The sequence below is a fragment of the Malaya genurostris genome, chromosome 2 (assembly GCF_030247185.1).
Source record: "Malaya genurostris strain Urasoe2022 chromosome 2, Malgen_1.1, whole genome shotgun sequence".
Lineage (NCBI taxonomy): Eukaryota > Metazoa > Arthropoda > Insecta > Diptera > Culicidae > Malaya > Malaya genurostris.
Window position 1 is genome coordinate 259,781,905 of NC_080571.1, and position 13,570 is coordinate 259,795,474.

General features: G+C 37.1%; 2 protein-coding genes across 8 annotated transcripts in view; one reads left to right on the top strand and one right to left on the bottom strand.

The window, feature by feature from the left end:
• The window catches only part of LOC131429690 (dual specificity calcium/calmodulin-dependent 3',5'-cyclic nucleotide phosphodiesterase 1A-like), a 614,729-nt gene that overhangs the window by 400,439 nt on the left and 200,720 nt on the right, over positions 1-13,570 (top strand). The window lies entirely within an intron of this gene.
• LOC131429691 (maltase 2-like) overlaps positions 1-13,570 on the bottom strand; it is a 30,912-nt gene that overhangs the window by 9,247 nt on the left and 8,095 nt on the right. For 2 of the 3 annotated variants that reach the window (XM_058594000.1, XM_058593999.1), the window contains exons 2-3: positions 7,627-8,249; positions 7,281-7,568 (exon numbers count right to left, since the gene is read on the bottom strand). In XM_058594000.1, coding sequence (XP_058449983.1) covers positions 7,281-7,568; positions 7,627-8,175 — 837 coding nt within the window. In that variant the 5' untranslated portion in view covers positions 8,176-8,249. Of the gene's footprint in view, positions 1-7,280; positions 7,569-7,626; positions 8,250-8,826; positions 9,663-13,570 lie in introns of those variants that run through there. The other variant, XM_058594001.1, reaches the window with a different exon arrangement.

Sequence of the window (13,570 nt, forward strand, 5' to 3'; positions counted from 1 at the left end):
ACAAGACACGATATACGCGTGATCTGTCAAAAACATTGTTGCCAAAAAGATACCGGCAAAAAAATCACCCTTTCGTACGACGCAGGGGCGAAATTAAAACAAACGAAATTCTTTATGAACCTTTTAAAGTAATGAACAGGTACTTAAGAAAACCGTTCTTAATCCACCTAGCAGTGAGATGATACCTTTTTTTATCAATCAGCATGTGTTTTTCGCTTGAATATTCCTCGTTGTGTTTAGTTTTCATGAAATTATTTTATTGACCGTCGTTTTATATGAATTGTAAATGAAATTTTGGAACTGCAAGACGAATCGAAGATGGAAATTTTATGAAACCTTAAAATTATTTCTTTCAATCTAAACGTGTGACAATCGATTAAGCATTCCATGAGTTGTAGAGTTGGGTTCCTCTTTTGAGTTTTTGTGATTATTTGTGGTACTTTCACAAACGGTATTCAGAGACCAGCATAACACAAAATAGTTCGTATGTCCATGAATTAGTATGACGAAGAAATTGAAATAGTTTTAGCCCAACTTCGAAAATTGTGTAGTATCGTCATCTTCTATGACGGTTTGAATTTTAAAAACTCATCACTCTGTAATTTCAAAATTGGAAATCGGAATCGAATAAAATTTACCAATTTTGTATGGGACCATAAGTATATTTCAATTTGAATTTTTGGTTATCAAATTCGTTTTGGCCTTCTTCTGGCTTCTCTATTTCCGATACTTTCGGAAATCGGTGTAGCCGAAGTCATTTAAATTCGCTAATGGTTTGTAAACCATTTCGTCAGATTTGAAATTTTTGAAAATCAGTGTACCCATTTTAGGGAAATCGTAGTGCGTTCCACATAAAAATTTTGGGTACCTTCCGGGATCGAATCACTAATCAATAATCACCCTGTATCTCCTGAACCGATAGTCGAATCAGATTAAAAAAGCAGTAATTTTTTGGGACCTTAAGATTTTTTAATGGAATGTTAGATGGACGACATCGGTTCAGTCATCTACTAGCAAAATGAGTGGCATTGTTTTAATTTTATTACATATATCATCCTGTAGTTCCGGAACCAGAAAGTCGTATCCGGATAAAATTCAGAAACCTTATAATGAAGCATAGGACGGTCAACAAGTTCTAAGTTTGTAGAAAACAGTTAAGCCCTCTCCGAGAAAAATTATTGAAATTATTTTTCACACACAGATTGGCTTATCTTGACGAACTTCTTCGAATGGTATAAGGGTGTAAGAAGTTGTTTTTTTTCAGCAATTAATGTTGCAAGCAGTACACATAAATATAAATATTGAATATCTTTCTAACACATATGTCATATTCAAACGATTATGTTGCTTAAAACGAACCGTGCTAAAATTGAAGTGTCATGAAAAAGGGTGCTGTGTACAGTCATTTAGGTACCAAAAACCAATTGCATAAAACAGTATTGAAAAGCGTGTTTCACTTTGCTCCGAAATATCACTCGTAAAACTCCTACTACTGGAATAAGGCGAAAAGTCGCTTACACAAAAATATCGATATCTCCGTGAAAAATGGACGGATTTTGACAATCTATGGCTTGTTAGACAACTGTTATCGTGCGTAATCTAAGTCCAATAACTTATTCACACACACACATACACACACACACACACACACACACACACACACACGGACATTTTCTCAGTTCGTCGAGCTGAATCGATTGGTATATGACACACACTGACATTTTCTAAGGTTTGAGCGAATTCTATACATATTTTTTTATATAAAAAAAGGTAAAAAGATGGTTTGATGATTTTGGATAATTATGGAAGTCACTTGTGATATGGGGCCACACATATCGGAGATATGATTGTCGGAGATATGATCCATCGGAGATTTTTACACATTTCCTGAATAGCACTGAATAAGTGTTTCCACGAATTGACGATAGTTGCATGATCGAGTCTTTGCTTTGACGCTTAGTGTTTCAAAGGTATCGATTTCATATATCGTTCCCTCGTTAAGTATTCATAAAATGTCAAATAAGTCATAATCATTAGTCATAAGTCATAACGGAATAAATGCATGTTGATTGTGTATGTGCACTGTAAGATTTTCCTGTATAACGCAAACCTCTTCAGCTCACGGTTTAGTTCGAGCACGGGATCCTTTGTTTTTAACTAGTGTTTCAAGCAGCACAAGAGCGGTGGAAACCTTAAACCTGATGAAGAAGCATTTCTGAACACATTACGAACCAGAATATAATTTATTTCATTTGATTATAGAGGTTTTAACCTGAAAGGTAATTCGCCACTTTGAGACAGTAAAATTCTCTGACTCTATGTGAGATGTTGGGAATCGAACCCAGGTGGGCTGCATGGAAGGTGTCGAATTACTCAACACGCTATTCACGTTGCATACCCTATGTAAGGGGTAAAACGGTGTACTTTATAAAATCTCGCGATGATGCCGTTTACACTGACAAATATTAATGAATATTTGAAGAACCAATATCCCGTTAACCATTATTTATTTCATTTTTACAAAAATCGTTCAAAATTTACATCGAGTAAAATATTAGTCTTTGCATACCATTGTGTCGAGAAATAAATTTAAAAAAAAACGATTGAAATTGGACTTCCTTCACGTTTGTCATCCTCTAGCGACACTATGCCCTCCAAGAAACGTTTGTGCCACAAAAAAAAACATTTGTTCTAGACAATCACTTGTTCCATCAATCGGAATGCTCTTTTACCAAGTTTTGCGTTGAATTTAATGACCGCTCTTTGTTCCATTTTGGAATTTCAACGTGAGATGAAAAAGTGTTTAAGGAGCACTGTCACATACTTGATATTTGTCAATCAAATGTAATGAAATGTGACACGTAAATATTTACTACTTATTACAAATATACTATATATCAATATGGATCACTCTTGCAATTAACGAGGGACATCACAGTAAAGTTTGGTGGCAAAAAAGGTTACTAATACACTACAAAATTTTTTAATGCACATATGACAGTTTTCCCTATCAGTACATTGAACCAAACAACTCCAAATATATGGAATATTTTTCGATATACACTGCACGAAAAAATAAGCTTCAAATACGGTTAAGAATCGCAATCTGATACTAACTCGGATGAGAACATTTTGTTTTTATTAAAAATCCCTATTTATATAAATATGTGTGGAATGTGTACGCAGAACTAAACAAATTATTCTTAATGTTAGCTCCAGAATGTCCAGTCAGCGACTGGCACCATGAAAGAAGGTGACAAGCGATTATAAATACACTCTCCTACTCAATGCTTGATCGGAGAAATAGGTATAAAGTGAGAAGACTACCCGAGTAAAGTCTAACAACAAAATTAGAACAAATTGATATTTGATTATGATAGCAACATCAGATTGAAATCCTAATATGATATCGACTCATTAAATTTCCAATTAATATCACATTGTGTTATCATTTTGCTGTTTAAAGGCAAAAGTTTTGTGAAACTCAAAAAATGAAACTCAAAAAAATGAAAATATTATTATTTTAACAATTTAGTAAATCCATTGAAATTGAGCAAATTTCAAATGGCAGCTCAAAAATACAAAGTCAAGTTTCAATGGAAGAATTATTCCTCGTTGCCTTTTACAAAAATGCTTTGACATCCTGCCGAGATCCTGCAGTTCACCGCGAAGAATCGATTTTTCTCAACATTTTTTCAACTTTTACGCAAATAATACTTTTTTGAACCACGAGAATATTGGTGTCAAACCACACGTCTGGGAGGCATTAGATAAATTAGCGATCATCGGTACCACGTTTGTCTGAAGCTTTAGTGGCTTTGGCATTCCCATCTCGCAGATCGTCTGCCGTAGAAGGAGCTTATTTAGGAATTTGACATGAGAAATATATTTGACGTAATCGATTTCCTTCTATATACGTTATGTATCCGATCCTGCGTTCGATTTTTGAGTTCAGTTTAAAAAAATGTTTCGATATTTGTAATCATACGTAGTCGCGAAGTTCATTCCAAAGTTTTTAGACCATTATTTTCAGTACATCCACAAATCGGGGAACTGAATGACGAAAATAATCTACTCGCCAAACCCGTTCTGAAAATACCCATAACTTCATTGTTTACGAAGTTCGAACATCGAATATTGAATGTCTCAGATTTCAGAACCTAGAGCTAATTCTTAATAATACTTTAGTGGCTTAGAGGAGCCACCAAGAAAATATATGTTTAATTTGTATATTCCTAAGTAGTCCACAAACTATGTCGAAGACACTCTTCGAAAACAATTCTCACTTCTAGTAATAAATGCTTAGAACTTCATATACTTACTAACGCTAGATATTATGAGAAGTGTTTTATCAATCATCTGATAGATCTTGGAACTTTAATACACTTTTCTAAAGAAACCGTCTAACTAAATCTTCACAATTTTGAGTCATAGGACTAATTCTGCATCAAATGATTGTAAATTATAAGTCTACACCAGAACTAAAAATTTACTGCAGAGATTCTGGTTCTATCTGTGGTCAGAAGCGAGATAATCGTTCATTGTCCCAATTAGTCGAAAAAACAAATGATCTGGGATATATACCTTATTCCCGGATTCTTAATTCACGTTCCCTGTGTAGTAGGAGACTTCACTGTAATACGTTCAGTCTCCAGAGCCTTTATATTCGTATTTCAAAGTGATTACATGTGCGATATAATATAATATTTGAATGCTACAGCTTTGGATATGAGAAGGACAAAGAGAACATTTTTATACTGTGCTCAAAGAGCTATACTGCTATTCACGGTGGATGCGGGATGGAAGCGACGCAACAAGTGTGCATTGACAGAAACTACCTACATACAACTTTGTGAAACAACACTGCTTGTCATATAACCGAACATTTTCCATCACCTTATAGCTAGCACTTACAGTCCATATCAATCGCGAAAAGTTCTCATTCCAAATCACCTAAGTTCGAAACCGGATTCTCTCCGCGGTAGTGTGGAGGAGATTGCATGAAATCTTTTTTCTTGCTTGCGACTAATATGGAGATTGCATAAAATCTTTTTTCTTGTTTGCGAGTAATATCGCCTAAATGTATACTATCCCGGACCTTGCTTGGCTGTTCTAGACCATGTTCGATGTACGCGCTATTGTGTCTGACTGGCGTTTTAGAGTGACTAAAACAAGATTCAGAGTGGCGAAATGGTAGCGCGTATGCACGGAATGCATAAGAACGCAGGTTCGAGTCCTGTCTCTGAGCGTATCTTTTTCCAAAAATTCATCTTTTCTGTTAGTTTTTCTTTCATTCGGCTTCTCCAATATATGTTTCCGCTCAGACATTGCAAACACTGAAGTATAACTTGTTCTTTTGCTTACTGTATTGCACTTATCATACAATTTATCAACATTTTTCAGTGTTAAACAAACTTTCTATTTGTCGAATTTTTAATGGTTCGTCTATTGAATGAAATTCAATTACTTATTAGAAAATAAATAATTTCAAATTTTGACTAAAAGTTTAAACTATTCGCAAAACAGTTCACAGCAAGGGGCAGATCGCTTAGTATATTTCTTTTACATTCTAACTTTCCCTGACTGAGAGAAAAGATAATGTGCTGCTAATTTAAATCAATGTCATGTATGCAATGAAAAAATATCGCAATCAAAGTAACTTGTAATACACTGTTCATTTCATTTCAATTTTGTTGATATATTCTATATATCAGAAGTGATCTGCCAAACATTACCCTTGCAGGTTATAAGTTTCGTTTTTTCAGCACTATTCATAACATTCATGAGCAAAGTTGAATACTACTTCATAACTGTTGAACGTGAAGACGATAGGTCTAAAAAAGCGTAATTCTACAGTACTTATAGGCGATATTTACTTTTGTCAGAAAAAAACACACTTAAATATAAAAATGTTCACACCTCGATGTGGGCATCATGCTCAATTATTTTTGATATTTCACTTCTGGGTGCACACTAAACGCAAACTATTAAACATGACTGGACTAACAGCCTTTTTCGTCACGAGATGGTGTTACTGTGATGTCTTTTTCGATTTGTATTGGATTCGTTAAAGTGATCCATATTGATATATAATATGTTTGGAAAGGTTTAAAAAAATGCACGTTCGAACACATAAATTACACTATTATCTACTGAGATACGATTCGTTTCTGGAAACTTAATGCACGCACTGTATATGCCAGAAAGGGATCAGGGTCATTTCGTCAAAAGCCATTTCACCAAAAGCCGTTTCGCCGAATGCCATTTCGCCGAATGCCATTTCGCCGAATGCCATTTCGCCGAAAGAGTCATTTCGCCGAAAGCCATTTCGCCGAAAGAGTCATTTCACCGAATGGGTTATTTCGCCGGAAGTCATTTCGCCGAAAACCATTTCGCTGAAAGGATAATTTCGCCGAATTCTTCATTAGTCTTAATATCGTAATTGGAATTGATAACAAAGACAAATAAAAAATGATTATGCTTACTCCCGTTTTGTTGACCTACAATCGTACTTCTGATATGATCCAGAGACTTGAATAATTTTTGTAGGTTTATTCATAATCCTCAGAACAGAATTCCCAAAATAACTTGTAGACTTTATTAGTGTACCTATCAGGCAATTGTTTGCGAAATTTTTCGATAACTGAATGCAGATGAAAAAATATCTAATGCGGCTTCGCCACATCTTTTTGTTCATATGTTATCCGACCTCGCTACCGCTGGTCCGGACCTAACTGAAGCAAAGAAACCCAGCTTTAGTAGACCGGGCAAACGAGGCGGTTGCAGGTTTGCATGCAAGAGACCGCCGCTTCCGACGGCGGTTCGGCGGTCAACTCTTGGCTTCGATTCTGTGACTGTGCCACATGCGGAGATATATAAACAAAATGATATTTTTGACCCTAAAAAAATGACCCTTTTGGCGAAATGACCCTTTTGGCGAAATGACCCTTTCGGCGAAATGACCAAATGACCAGACGTAAAGTATCGTCTATCCTGACGTCTCAGGAGAAAACGAATTTACGGCATTCCTTCTAAGAAGTTAATTTTATCTGGCTCGCGTTTTCAAAGTGACATCATGTCAAGTTAATACTATGACATGCCTCCCAACACCACTAACCGGTGCGAGACAACTGCCAGAAAGGCGTGAACGTTTGGAATTTTCATCTCTTACATTGAAAACTTTCCGAATTTCGATTCAGTGTGAATTTTTCAATTTCTGAACAATCGAAATTTGCTTCATCCCAAGAACAGTAGCATAAAAAGAGTACGCTTTAACTCACCAGATCCTTCGTATAGTAGTGATGAGTAAATCCGTACGATAGCGGATCCCGATCCGTGCCCGTCTCCGGTTCGTCCCGGAAGTCTTCCACCTCGAACAGGTGATTGACGGCATCGATACGGAATCCAGCAACACCTTTGGCCAGCCAGAAACGCATCACTTCCTTCATCCGCTCCACTACCGCCGGATTGCGAAAGTTCAGGTCCGGTTGTTCCTTGGTAAATTGATGCAGATAAAATTGGCCCCGTCCCGGATGAAACGTCCAAGCTGAGCCGTAGAAGACCGATTGCTGAAATCAGATGCATCAGATAAATCTACTCAACGTCGGCTCACGCTCGTCAACAAACCCAGTTATTCGGTGGATCAGGATTGGCTCCGTCCGTTCGTTTTTTGCCATCGTGCCACACGTAGAAATCCTCGTACTGGGGATCCCGGGCAGCGGAGCGTTGAAACCACTCGCACTGGTCACTGCTGTGATTGGGTACGAAATCGAGCACAATTTTAATTCCCAATCGAGTCGCTTCTACGACCATCGCTTCGAAATCCGCCATCGTGCCGTACTCCGGCTGAATCCGGGTATAATCGGCTATATCGTACCCAAAGTCGACCATCGGCGACAGGAAGATGGGAGACAACCAGGTTGCTCCAATGCCAGCATCCGCCAGATGCGACAGTTTCATCGTGATACCACGCAGATCCCCAATCCCGTCACCGTCACTATCCATGAACGAACGTGGGTAGATTTGGTAGAACACCGTATCCTGCCACCAGTCCCGTACCTCCGCACTACTACCATCACTGATACCGTAAAAAACTGTTGATAATAATGCAAGCAGTAAAATTCGGTCCGTCCTCCGTTTCCGCGGCAAAATCAGTTCTCTTGGATAGTTTTTCATTCCGTTTTGTAGATTGTTTATTAGGAAGAGTGACTAGCGTTTGTGGTGTTTTATTTGAATGAACTCTGATGGCACTGCAATTATAATGGGAAGTGTTTAGCGTATAGAAGTTATACAGTTGGAGTTGAATATCACATATAAACCGCCAGCCACTACTTTGTACATACAAGATTTTCTGATTTCATATCGAGTTGGTAACCTTCACGGCGCTTACAAAAACTCCGATGCTGTAATCACAATATCAAAATGAAATCGAATGGTGCTTGTGTTATGAGAGCAATAAATCATAGTATTCACCTAATCAAAACACCCTTTTTCTGTCAGGAGGTTTGGGACCAAACGATCCTTGTCAGAGGAATTCTGACATATCGAACAACATAAAACAAACTACATTATGCTAATCAACACATAGCGAAGATTCTGGCCTGCAGCCGATCGATCTTCGCAACAACACGTCATAAACAGAGTGGAAAACAAACTTCAAATGACTCGAACGTCATAGATCTCTTCAGCACAGTATGTTATAAGCCATCCTAAACCGATTTCAGTCAGGTGTAACAACAAACGAGTATGTTATCACGGTTGAAGTAACATTCATTAGTATTGCTGTTGGAAGGAAAACAAGCAAGGATAAGTTAATTTTCCGCTCACCTTTCCGACGCTCGAACAGCCATCAAAAGCTTCGTCTTCTTCAGCCGGATGAAGGTGTTACACACTGTGTAAGGTACGGAAAGGGACGAGAATGTTTGCATACTGCTATTTTCTTGACAAACATTTACAGCTACTCAAGCCTTATCCGTGCTGATGTTGCAAGGTTAGTCTCCGTCAGAACCGTCCCAAATGGGGAAGAAAAGTGAATCAAGATGGAAAAAATTGCTCCTATCGATCTGATGGCAAAATATTTTATACATGAGAATTTGTTATTGATTTTAAATCGTAATTTATTCACGTTCGACAAAGTATGTAAGAAAAGTAAATCAAAAGTTGTTGACGATGGGAGCGGGTCGCTTCGCCGCGGAAGTTTTTGTCCGCCGAACAGAGAGCATGAATTTCGCTTAGCTTAAAAAATCAGATCAAAGTCGCTATGTTATTTGGCTGATTGCTCGACTTTCAATCAACGAATTGTAATACAATATCTTTGCTTCGACTCTATGAAGCAATGCAATAAAACCTGTTTTAATCCACCTAGTGGTGTAATGATGCCTTTCTCATATCAATCATACTATCATATATAATACTGTTATATTCTTCAAAATAATTTTCTTCGATTCCTAAAAACAATAACCGAAATCGGTCTGTTTGACCGTCTGCTGATAAAAAACTATTAATTGGAGAAGATTTGAGGTCGATTTAGAAAACTTTTTACGGTTTTTCGTCCTTTTCAGTGATGGTATACAATTTTTAACACACTTTACCCTATATTTCCGGATCCGGAAGTCGGATCCTGATGAAATTCAGGAATTACGCATGGGACCACATGACCTTTCATTTGAACCTAAGTTTAATGAAAATCGGTAGCGCCATCTATGAGAAAAGCTAGAAAACATATTTTCATATTTTTGCACATTTTACCCCATAACTCCGGAACCGGAAGTCGGATCCAAATAATATTTAGGAATTTTGTATGGGACTTCAAGACCTTTCATTTGAACCTAAGTATGTGAAAATCGGTTCACCCATATCTGAGAAAAGTTAGTGCACTTATTTTCACAATTTTTTGCACATTTTACCCCATAATTCCCGAACCGGAAGTCGGATTCAAATAATATTCAGGAATTTTGTATGGGACCATAAGACCTTTTATTTGAATCTAAGTTTGTGAAAATCGGTTCAGCCGTCTCCGAGAAAACTTAGTGCAAAAAAACGTTACATACACACATACGCACATACACACACACACACATACACACACAGACATTTTGCGTACTCGACGAACTGAGTCGAATGGTATATGACATTCGGCTCTCCGGGCCTCGGTTCAAAAGTCGGTTTTCACAGTGATTGCATAACCTTTCTATATGAGAAAGGCAAAAATAGTTCGAAAATTGTTCAATACTGTTGTTAGAGACGAATTTGGCGCTAACTCGAAAAATGTTGGCAGCATCCTCTCAAATTTTCATGAAACTTGCTGACCATGAAAACTTTGTCACAAAAAGGCACTTTGCATACTTTGTTTTCTTTTTTTTTTCAAAAATTATCTAGACTGTCATATGGAAAAGGCAAACCTTTTTTCCATTTTTTTTTCAAATGGCTTCAGTCGAAAACTGACAAATCCTACAAAAAAGTGTTGTATGAGTAATTCCCACAAAATTTGCAAAAAAACATTTTTGATTCGAATGAAATTTTGTTTGATAGGTAATTATGTTCCCTACCTACAATTAAAAATTCTAGTTGAGCACTTTTAGGAAAAACAAGTTATTAGAAAAATGTTTTGCTTGTCCAAATTAATTTTTTTAGTGTAATTTTATCGAAAACTAAACCAATGAAAGTCATAACCATAATCCAGTGGAATTCAATTTGCATGTAAACTTCACAGGTTTTCTAACTGCTATTTACCTGATACATTCAAAAAAATATCAGGTGTTCAACTTTGCTTCCGCCGTTTTTTCCCAAATTAAAAGCTTTATTGCGAAAAACTGCTTACAGATGTATTATTCAAAGTATTGTCCGTCGCTAGCGACAACTTTCTCCCATTTTTCCGGCAATTTCCGGATCCCGGCTCGAAAAAAGAAGTCCTCTTTTGACGCTATCCATGAAGCAATCCATTTTTCCAACTCTTCGAAGGATTGAAAATGTTGATCTGCCAGGCCGTGTGCATTCGAAAGGAATAGGTGGAAGTCAGAAGGGGCGACATCTGGGGAATATGGCGGGCGGGGCAAGATTTCCCATTTCAGCGTTTCCAGGTACTTTTTGACCACTTTTGCGACGTGAGGCCGAGCATTGTCGTGTTTGAGGATGACTTTGTCATGTCGTTCTTGATATTGTGGCAGCTTTTCTTTTAGCGCACGACTAAGGCGCATCAGTTGCGTTCGGTAGCGATATCCTGTGATGGTTTCCCACCAAATACAAATAATAACCTTGGCGCCGTGAATGTTCGGTTTTGCCTTCGACGAAGTAGCTTACCCGGGCTTTCCCCATGATTTTCTGCGTTTAGGATCGAACCCACTTTCCATCACCGGTTACGATTCGATGTAAAATCCCCTTACGATTTTGTCTTTGAAGCAATTGCTCACATACAAATAGACGGCGTTCGATGTCCCTCGGTTTCAACTCGTACGGCACCCAGTTTCCTTCTTTCTGAATCATGCCCAGGGCCTTGAGACGTTTTGAAATGACTTACTGATTCACTCCCAACGATTCGGCAAGCTCTTCTTGGGCTTGGCACGAATCTTCATCAAGCAATGCTTCTAGTTGTTCATCTTTGAAGGTTTTTTCTCTTCCACCACCATGTTTGTTTTCGACATCGAAATCACCATTTTTACAACGTTTCTGAAAGCATTCGATGCGCTTCAGCTGCATTTTTTTCGAATTATAACAGAAAAGTAACTCCCCGCAAATGACTAGAATTGGGCACATAAACAGACATTTTCGAGCGTGAATAATACGAAAACAAGAGCAACTGTCACTGAAACGGCGATGACAATTCGTTAGTCACTGTACACACTCACTTTAAAGGCATTATCATCTATGTATTTTGACCAACCTCAGCTGGTTAGTGACGATTTTGGTATATATTCATAGCAAACTTGAATTTAAACTTTGAAATGAGCAAACTTGAATTTAAACTTTCAAAAATTCTGGTGGATAATTTAAACTAAAATAGGTAAGACAAAGCGAGGTACTCACGCAGCAACACTCAACAGACGCCTTAATATACAAGATTAGGTCAAGATCATTCCACACGTGCTTCTACAATTTCTACCTAAGAACCGTTTCCTACTTTTGATACAAATCCTAAAAACGGTACCTGTACCTTTGGAATCAAGACAAATTGTGTGACATTTCACTCTGGTTACATAGGTATCCATTTATATTTCAAAATGCTGCTCAAGGATATCATTGAAATAATGCTCAAACAACAATACATCCATTAGATATCTGATTAAACAGCTGCATAATACAGAATAGAAAAAAAACTTTGCAAGCCTGTGTAGATTCCAGTCAACGTATGAAATCAGCGAAGAATGGCATTTTTGCAGCATCCAATGGAAATGTTCTCTGTGATTCTTTTGGTGCACTGTTAAACGAATGCCAAATAAAGCCAGTCTTGCTCGCGACTGTGAAAATACCATAACAACCCCCCCTTATATAATAACGTCAAAAAAATATCTGGCACTCACAAATTCCACAGTTTTATGTATATTCCTGGTGGTGAAAAAGAAGCGAAAAGGAATAATTCAGAACGTGACCCAAAAATATTTTCCTTGTATAGAATCAATAAAAAATAGCATGCATAAAAATAAATAAATATTTGTGTTAAATTCAACACATAATGCTGTGGTGGTTTTTTTCCCTCGATGTTTCTTCAAAACTAAACAATAAAATAAAGTAAGAATGCAATATTTGTTTAATGACATAAACTCTTTTCAATGGAATTCTTGATTAATAAAAATATACTAGGTTGCTATACTAGACCATATCTTCTCATAAACTGGGTTTCATTAAATTCTGATAGTTTTATTTTTCGATAAAATTACTCAAAAAAAATCTGTTTGGACAAGGAAAAGTTTTGTTTTCAAACAGCTGTTTTTCCTTTAAAATGCCCAACTTGAACTTTCGACTTTCTAGATAATAATTTTTAGAAAAACTAAGCATGCAAAGTGTTTTTTTGTGACAAATTCAAATACGACTTAATGCGAAATTGGTCTATAGCGACGCAAAAGTTTTTAATAATTGCGACGCAAAAATGCCTATTTTCATCTTACCTTTAAAGTCAATATATCGAACACAGACAGCTGATCTCGTTACAACCAAGGGTGTTCTTATATGTGATGACGACTAAAGCTGGGACCCTAAGTCTTTTTGCCTCAGTTGGATCCGAACAAGCGGCAGCGAGGTCAGACAGCAACAGATTAAAAGTCATGCGATAAAGCCGCACTAGTCAATTTTGTTGCTCATGCTCAGTTAACGAAAAAGTCGCGCATTACCTGGTGGATACACCGAACAAATTTTTCGATGCTGAGAATAATACATTAATCTGGAAAAGTACTCTTATGAAAAAAAAAACACGGAAAATGGTTTACTCATTATTCAAAGCTGGTGAAATTTCAGATATACTATTTTTTCTCAACAAGGCAGATCTGAACAAAATAATCCTTATCCCACAACCGAAACAGTTTCTGGGATTATTTTCTTCGCCAGCTTTTGTTCTCACCATTTCATTCACCAATTATTT